Consider the following 8,455-nt stretch of genomic DNA (forward strand, 5'->3'; position numbering starts at 1 on the left):
AACTGCTTGGCTGGCCTCAACCTTCCCCTTGTAGTTAACTCACCACCCCCTGGGATGGGAGCTAAGTGGATTATAAAGTGTGTGTCCCCACTCCCTCCCCACAAAAAGCAAAGACGAACATTTCCTCAAGACGTGTTAACTAAAAGAATAATGTGTTTACAAAACACAACTGGACGTTTTCCATCATTTTGGGATAAACCAAAATAACTTTTTAAAGTTTCATTTGGAGATTTCAAAGCTGAAAGTGCATTCAGCAAATTCTAACACCTTAGATGTATATACTGTCTGTTGATGATGACACCACTTGCCTTCTGTTCGATATACAAATTTTAACACTTGGACTCAACAGGTTTTTCTTCTGGAAAAGTTCTTTGGCATTCAGGTAACATCAATACTTTGAGCACAGTCACCTGCATCACACTGGATCGACTGCTTTAATTTCTAAATGAATTAAGGTAACCCAGGGACACTGATGGCCTTGACACATAATTTAGTCTTGTCATTATTCCAGAGAATATGGAATTCATGGCTTTTTGGGGCATCATCTGACCCCATTTCTTTTTACTACAATGGTTCCTGCTACAATGTCATAGGCTGTTCGATTATGCTGAAAAAACAGCAGTGTGATGAAAGCAGGGAAAAAAGAAGCAATAGAAAAATTCTTGATCAAAGCTCGTATAGCGGACCTAAAGAAATGGAAAAAAAAAGTTATATACCAACTACATATAGATTAGTAGACTATCAAGCTCAAAATGTATTTAAAACATTCAAAGTACAATTGAGAGTTTTAACCTTTTGTATCTAAATTACTTTCAAGTAGCATTATATTGGAGAAGGAAATGGCAACCCACGCCAGTATTCTTGCCTGGAGAATCCCAGGGACGGAGGAGCCTAGTGGGCTGCCGTCTACAGGGTCGCACAGAGTCGGACACAACTAAAGTGACTTAGCAGCAGCAGCAGCATTATATTATGATCAAACCACCTGGGCCAGTTCTAAAGACTTCATAACATAAAATTAGACTTTAGAACTTTCACGTGAAAAGCAATAATGTCTTAGAATGTGAGCTAAAAGCTTAGTATTTCCTAGTATTTTGCCAAAAGAACAGAGTAACTTCCCTTTACTTACCTTTTCTATGGTCACTCACTACTTTTAATATCTTTATTTTCTGTATGTTTTCACTGTCTTCTAAACTGAGTAGGTTTAGTACAGTACCATTTTCTACCTTCTGTGAAGAGCACCAGCATTTCAAATTACTGCTTTATCAGCTCTCTCTCTTTGCAGGGTCCTGTGGTTTATTTTTGGCTGTGCTGTGGGATCTTAGTCCCCTGACCAGGAATTCTACCTGCACCCACACCCTGCAGTGGAAGTGTGAAGTCTCAACCACTGGACCACCACAGAAGTCCCTGTCATCCTGTGATTAAGGAAAGCTTCAAAAAGCTTTCAACAGGAGCTTAGAATGGGGAATTATTCTAATTAGATTTTTGCCTTTTAGTGCACTGAACAGTTACAGAATAGCACAGCAGCTGAATGTGGGCTCTGAATCCAGACTGACTTGGTTTTAGGTTCACTTTCTACCATTAGTTGTGTCCAAACAGTGCCTGGTTTACAACGTGTTCAACAAATATTAGCCAACATTGATTCTCAGTAAAAGTAGTAGCCCAAGATTATTAGAATCACAAAAATAAGCAAATTTTGAAGATGTAAGCAAACCCCAGGCTTCTTCTAAAATCTCTTGTTTATATTTCTTTATATAACCATCTAACTCTGAATCATGCTGGCAGCAATTCCAGTCAGAAGCTTGTTTTGCTCAGCTAATTACCATCTACTCACCTCCACAACTTCTATTATCCACTTCCATTATCCATTATTCCACTATCTGTACACTACCCTAATGGCAGAAAGTGAAGACAAACTAAAAAGCCTCTTGATGAAAGTGAAAGAGAGTGAAAAATTTGGCTTAAAGCTTAACATTCAGAAAACTAAGATCATGGCATCTGGTTCCATCACTTCATGGGAAATAGATGTGGAAACAGTGTCAGACTTTATTTTGGGGGGCTCCAAAATCACTGCAGGTGGTGACTGCAGCCATGAAATCAAAAGATGCTTACTCCTTGGAAGGAAAGTTATGACCAACCTCAGTCCAGTTCAGTCGCTCAGTCATGTCCGACTCGGAAAAACCACAGCCTTGACTACCAGATCTCCTGACCGGCCTCTTGAGAAACCTATATGCAGGTCAGGAAGCAACAGAACTGGACATGGAACAACAGACTGGTTCCAAATAGGAAAAGGAATACGTCAAGGCTGTATATTGTCACCCTGCTTATTTAACATATGCAGAGTACATCATGAGAAATGCTGGGCTGGAAGAAGCACAAGCTGGAATCAAGATTGCTGGGAGAAATATCAATAACCTCAGACGACCAACCTAGATAGCATATTCAAAAGCAGGGATATTACTTTGCCAACAAAGGTCCTTCTAGTCAAGGCTATGGTTTTCCAGTGGTCATGTATGGATGTGAGAGTTGGACTGTGAAGAAAGCTGAGCACTGAAGAATTGATGCTTTTGAACTGTGGTGTTGGAGAAGACTCTTCAGAGTCCCTTGGACTGCAAGGAGATCAACCAGTCCATTCTAACGGAGACCAGTCCTGGGTGTTCACTGGAAGGACTGATGCTGAGGCTGAAACTCCAATACTTTGGCCACCTCACACGAAGAGTTGACTCACTGGAAAAAGACTCTGATGCTGGGAGGGATTGGGGGCAGGAGGAGAAGGGGATGACAGAGGATGAGATGGCTGGATGGCATCACCAACTCGATGCACATGAGTTTGGGTGAATTCTGGGAGTTGGTGATGGACAGGGAGGCCTGGCGTGCTGCAATTCATGGGGTGGCAAAGAGTCGGACATGACTGAGTGACTGAACTGACACCTTCCCCCAGCGCCAGATGCCAACAGCTAGCCATGAATACTGTGAGTATTACAACCTCTTTCACTTTAGAGCAGGAGCATGTCAAAACTCCTATTGCCTATTTAAGATGGGGGTACTGACAAGTGTTACCAGAAGGAAGCTTCAACGCAGAATAGTAACTAAACTCCATAACTACAGATCTAGAGAATATAAACAAAGCTAGGCCTGGAGCACTGATACAGACAGCACCACACCCCAATCCTCTCATTATTGTGGCCTCCAGTTCATAAAATGCTTACCCTTGAAGATGTGTATACTGAAAAGGAGTCAATAAATGTTACTGAAAAACATTCAAACTTTGTTTTAAACTTATTAAATGTAAGCCTATTATATGCCAAGAAAAACCAACATCCTAAAAGCACTTTTTTGTAAGTACCATCATTTGATAACGTTTAAGTACAGTAATTCATAAGTACGTAGTAGATTAAGAAAAGAACTTACGTTGTAATGCTAACATTTGAGGATGGAATCACTAAAACCCGACTCGGTGCAATAAGCACTGATGTATCACAGGTCACAACTCGAAGTCCTAGCAGGAACTTCCCTGGGGTAGCTCCACCTGCTCCCCAAATGCAAATTATCTAAGGAGAGAAGGATAATTGTAAAATAATTTACTGGCTCAACTATACCAATATTTTCCTGCCATATGATTCATGGTTTAACATTTTCAAGTTGGAAGAATTCCATAGAAATACTTAAAGTTTAATCTTTTAATGCATTTCTGCAGGTCTCTAACATCCTCAAGTACCACAAGATGTCTATTGCAGTTATTTCTCTATGAGCCATTATATTTTTTAGCAAGTTGGTTCTATGGAAAAACATTACATGTTCCACAACCAACTTAAAACATTTTTGGACAAATGACTGAAATGTATTACCAAGAAATTGTAAAATTTCTCTGCTCAGAAAATTTTAACTTGAAAAGGTACTATGTTAAAATTTAGAAAAAAAGACACCTGACAAATACAAGATTATAAATCTCTATTACAATATTTCTGTCTTGGGCTGATAATCTAAAATTATATTGTTAAATATTTGCTGAAGTCAGTGGCTTACCTCATAGAAACAAACTAATAACCTGTATATAAGTGCCACAACCATCATCTTCTGCAAGTCTTCCATTGATGTGTCTTCATCTATTTCTTCTATTATATAATGCATAGCAAACTTAGAGATATCCCTATAAAAAACAGTTTTGGGTTATAGAGAATGTGTTACCAGAGCAGTTGAACTGGTATTTTTTCATCAGTGTAAGCCATAAACTCTAATTGAAATCACAAACTAATGTTTTCTAATTATCTAGTTTCACAAAACATTATCTTATTCAACAAATAAGTAGCAGTACCATGAGTAAGCATTGTACTAGCTCTGGGGATAAAATGGCAAGTGAATGAAGTGGGCAAAGGGTAAAATAGAGAAGCACTGGGTACTTGGAAACACCTAACAGGAACACAACTTACTGGAGGCTTCGAAAAAATGACATTTAAGTTGAGATCTGAAGGGTGGAAAGAAGTTGGCCCCGCCTAAGGGAAACATATGCAAGAGCGGGACTAATGAGAGGAGGACTTGGAGAGTATGATGGCAGCTACAGGCATTTCTGTGTGGCTCAAGTATTGTGTGAGGAGAGAGTGAGTAGAAAATAAAGCATTCGTGCTCAGTCATGTGTGACTCTGACCCTTCAGACTGCAGCCCGCCCGGCTCCTCTGTCCATGGGATTTTTCAGGCAAGAATACTGGAGTGGGCTGCCATGTCCTCCTCCAGGGGATCTTCCCCACCCAGGGATGGAACCCGCATGTCCTGCATTACAGGCAGATTCTTTACTGCTGAGCCATCGGGGAAGGGAGTTTAACAAACAAGGGTATCTGTTAAAACATATGAAGACATTAAGACTTATGATGGCAATGAGAAACTACTGAACGATTTTAAGGCAGCAGAGTGGCAGAATCAGAATTTATGAGATTAGATGTAAGACAGGACATGGTAAACTGAGATATCGGTTAGAAGACTTGTTACAGTCCAAGCAAGTGATGATGTGACTGGGACTGCTAAGTCACTTCAGTCGTGTCCGACTCTGTGCGACCCCATAGACGGCAGCCCACCAGGCTCCCCCGTGCCTGGGATTCTCCAGGCAAGAACACTGGAGCGGGTTACCATTTCCTTCTCCAATGCGTGAAAGTGAAAAGTCAAAGTGAAGTTGCTCAGTCGTGTCCGACTCTTTGCAACCCCATGGACTGCAGCCAACCAGGCTCCTCCATCCGTGGGATTTTCCAGGCAAGAGTACTGGAGTGGGGTGCCATTGCCTTCTCCAGTGACTGGGACTAGGGAGAAGCAATAATGATGAAAACTGAAATTTTGACACAAACGAGTTGGTACTTGACTGGATGTGTAGGGACTAAGGGAGGGAGAGATATAATCATGGTAACCATTCAGGTTCCTGACAAAGGCCCTGAAATTGAACCACCAGGGTCTGAACTTAACTCTATTTTTGTAAATTTACCTTTGTAAATTCTGGGCTTAACCTTTTGTAAGTCTAAATTTCAATCTCTATAAAATGGAGGCATTAATCTCTACTTAATAGTGGTAGCAAGATTATGAATCCATACAGGGACCCCCCTTGTGTCCAGCGGAGCCCACGCTTTCCCTGGAGTCTGCCCTTTCACTGCAGGTGGTGCGGGTTACCCCACATGCTGTGTGGTGTGGCCAAAAAAAAATCCATACAAAGCCCAGCACGTAGAAAGTGCTTACCGAGTGATAACTGCTATTATGACTATTATTCTGAAAGAAAGACTATTCAAATAAATGGCTCACTTTGCAATTCATTTAGAACTTGCCTGATGTATATAGGCAGCCCCATTTGGAAATGGCATCTAGCTGATTATTAACAGTTTATGCCTTTGTCTTTAGGTACTCCGCTCTGAAAACAATTATAAGAGAAAAATTTGTACCTAGCCTAAGAAAATAGTGAATAAAATCAAAGCAGGGTTGGAGATAGCTTTTACCTACTTTTATAGGTGAAATTCTCCCCCATCTTGCAGAATTTATTGTTTCTCTCTTTTGTAGTTATTTCTTAAAACCAATAAGAAAGTAAACCTGACAAAGTTCCTATAAAGAAATTGTTGACCTTGGCAAACAAGTTATCCATACAATCACTGGCAAGCATGGAAAAAAACTTAAAACAAGACCTCTACACAGTAGATATTAAAACCTTTCTGCAAGTGGCCTTAACTTACTTTATTCCACTCAGGTGCATAATGCTTAAGACAATGGTCGCTTTTATAAAGAAGAGAATAAAGAAATCCACCATCTCTGCCATAAATCTGTGGGCCAAGGATGGAATAACATACTCTCTGCCTGTAAATTTAAAAAAAAAAAAAAAGTTAAGAAAACTAATCGTTCCCTTGGAACCCAAGCTAGGCAATGAATGGGGAATGTAAAGTCAAGGTACAACTTACTGATAAAAAATTTTTATAACCTTGAAACAATTGACTTCAATAGGGCATGTTATTAAAACACAGCAATGCTACTTCGTAACAATTTAAAGCTATTTTTACCCCCTTAATGTTTAAAAATTATTTCACAGGTAAATTTCATTATTTAAAGTACTCAGTACATTTCACCAGGGATTCAATCGAGAACCGGGGTAATTACAAGCCTATGACAGAAACTTAAACCCTGTGTGGCTCATCTTACCCCTATTCATTTGTCTCGTTTTCTATGTATTTAACAAATTCAGTGATTAATAAGCTGCCATCCTAAATTCTGGATCAAATTCAGGCAACTAGGTCTTGTCCCATATTACCTGAATAAAATAAAAATAAACTAAAAGGTGTCAATAATTCAAAACATTCTAATATCCATACAGAAGTAAAGAGACAATACAGACAATATACAGGATTAAGTCAAGGTTCATAATTGCATTTGAATTCATGAAAATCTCTAATATCCGTCAGTTCCATTGTCGCTAATTCATAAAAGTTACCATATAAACTATAAATCCATGTCTGGATTATTACCAGCATTACCGGCCAACACCTCCCCTCCCCACAAACCGGCTTTGCCATCTGAGAATTAAGCCCTGGGTCTCACTCCAGAAAGTGGAGAGCAAGGTAACAGCAAGTGGTTTGAGGAGCAAATATTTCTTTACATTTGGAAGCGACTAGTCCGGGGAGTAAGGGAATGGATCCGGAGCGCCAGGTCTAAAGGAAGAGGAAAGTAGGGCCTCGCCGGACACCCTGGGAACTGAGACGCGGAGAAACAACGGCGAATGGCAGCAGCGGCGACAAGCGCAGGGCAGAGCCTGCGGGCTCCCGCCCCCCACCTCCCACCCCAGCACGTGCCCCGAAGAGCCTCTCACCTGCCTGCCGCCCGGTGTCGCTCGGGGCTCGCGAAGCGGCTGCCGGTCCCACCCTCGTGGCCGCGGCTGCGCGGACCGGCGGCTGCAGGTGAGGGGCGCGGGCTGCCGGGCCGGCGACCGGAGCCGAGGTGGTGATGCCTGCGGACGCCCCCGGCTCGGGCCCGGCTGTCGCGGCGCTTAGGAAGTAGAAGGGGTTGTAATAGCCCAGCTGCAGGGGCGGCAGGGCGGCTGCCGGGGGAGCGGCGGCGGCTCCGGCAGCCGGGAGGTAGCTGGGCGCGGGCGGCTGGGGGCTGCAGTAGGCGGGGAAGGCGGCCAGGCCGCTGTGCCAGGTGAGGTAGCCGCAGTAGGACTGCCACAGCCACTCGTGCACCTGCCGGGAGTACTCTCGGGCGCTCAGCCGCGCCGGCTTCTCCGGCGGGGCCGCGGCCTCGGACGCCTCACAGCTTGCCGGCTCCTGCAGCCCCGCGCTGGAGCCAGAGTCGGAGCCGGAGGCCGCCTCCCCGCGATTCTCGGGCTCGCGCGGCGGCTCCGATTCCTCAACCGCGGCCGCGAGGCCCAAGGCTGGGGGCCGGCCCAGGGCCTGGGGTTCGGCCTGCGGGCAGTCCCGGGACAGTGGGGCGGCGGCGGCGGCGGCGGCGGCAGGAAGGCCTCTTAGGGAAGGAACGGACTCCTGGTTCCCTCCGCCGTCGTCCTGCCCGGGAGGGCGGCCTCTGGCTTCCTCTGGCCCCTCCGCCATCGTGGCCTCAGCGGCACCCTCGGCGGTCCTGTCACTGCGCCGTCTCCCTTCCCTACTGGCCCCTCCCCAACAGCCCGGTGGCCACCGCAGCAGCCGCAGGCGTCAACAATCCGCCACCGGAAGCGGAAACCCCGCCCCGTGGACGTCGCCGGGGCGGGGCGGAGCTAGGAGGCGGGGCGTGGGATGGTGCTTGGAGCCGCCGAGCCGGTTATGGTTATCGAGGCGCTTCTCAGCTGGGCGTCCTGGGATTATCGCTAGTTCCGCTCAACTATCACCCCTCCGCGCCCCCCACTCCCCCCCGCCCCCACACACACCTCTTGCGGATTTTAACGAAGTTGAAGGCCCAAGGCTTCTCCAGATAGTCTCACGGGTTGTAGACTCCGGCTGCTCCTGGAGGA

At 44.9% G+C, this 8,455-nt stretch overlaps 1 protein-coding gene across 1 annotated transcript; it reads right to left on the reverse strand.

The window, feature by feature from the left end:
• Window positions 1-473: 473 nt before the first annotated feature.
• Window positions 474-8,114, reverse strand: FAM8A1 (family with sequence similarity 8 member A1). The gene is made up of 5 exons (NM_001081718.1): window positions 7,322-8,114; window positions 6,198-6,318; window positions 4,024-4,147; window positions 3,409-3,548; window positions 474-686 (listed from the first exon to the last, which is right to left on the reverse strand). Exons 1-5 carry the CDS (start codon window positions 8,055-8,057, stop codon window positions 542-544), a joined length of 1,266 nt encoding a protein of 421 aa, NP_001075187.1. The 5' UTR covers window positions 8,058-8,114; the 3' UTR covers window positions 474-541.
• Window positions 8,115-8,455: the final 341 nt, after the last annotated feature.

Source organism: Bos taurus, chromosome 23, assembly GCF_002263795.3.
Source record: "Bos taurus isolate L1 Dominette 01449 registration number 42190680 breed Hereford chromosome 23, ARS-UCD2.0, whole genome shotgun sequence".
NCBI classification, from domain to species: Eukaryota; Metazoa; Chordata; class Mammalia; order Artiodactyla; family Bovidae; genus Bos; species Bos taurus.

Bases quoted from the DNA above. Each gene is read 5' to 3' on its own strand.
- FAM8A1 (NM_001081718.1), bottom strand. From the start codon at position 8,057: ATGGCGGAGGGGCCAGAGGAAGCCAGAGGCCGCCCTCCCGGGCAGGAC. The intron at 4,148-6,197 runs GTAAGTTAAGGC...TGTTTTTTATAG, and splicing joins ATGCACCTGAGTGGAATAAA to GGATATCTCTAAGTTTGCTA. The intron at 687-3,408 runs GTAAGTTCTTTT...CCATTTCTTTAG, and splicing joins TCAAATGTTAGCATTACAAC to GTCCGCTATACGAGCTTTGA.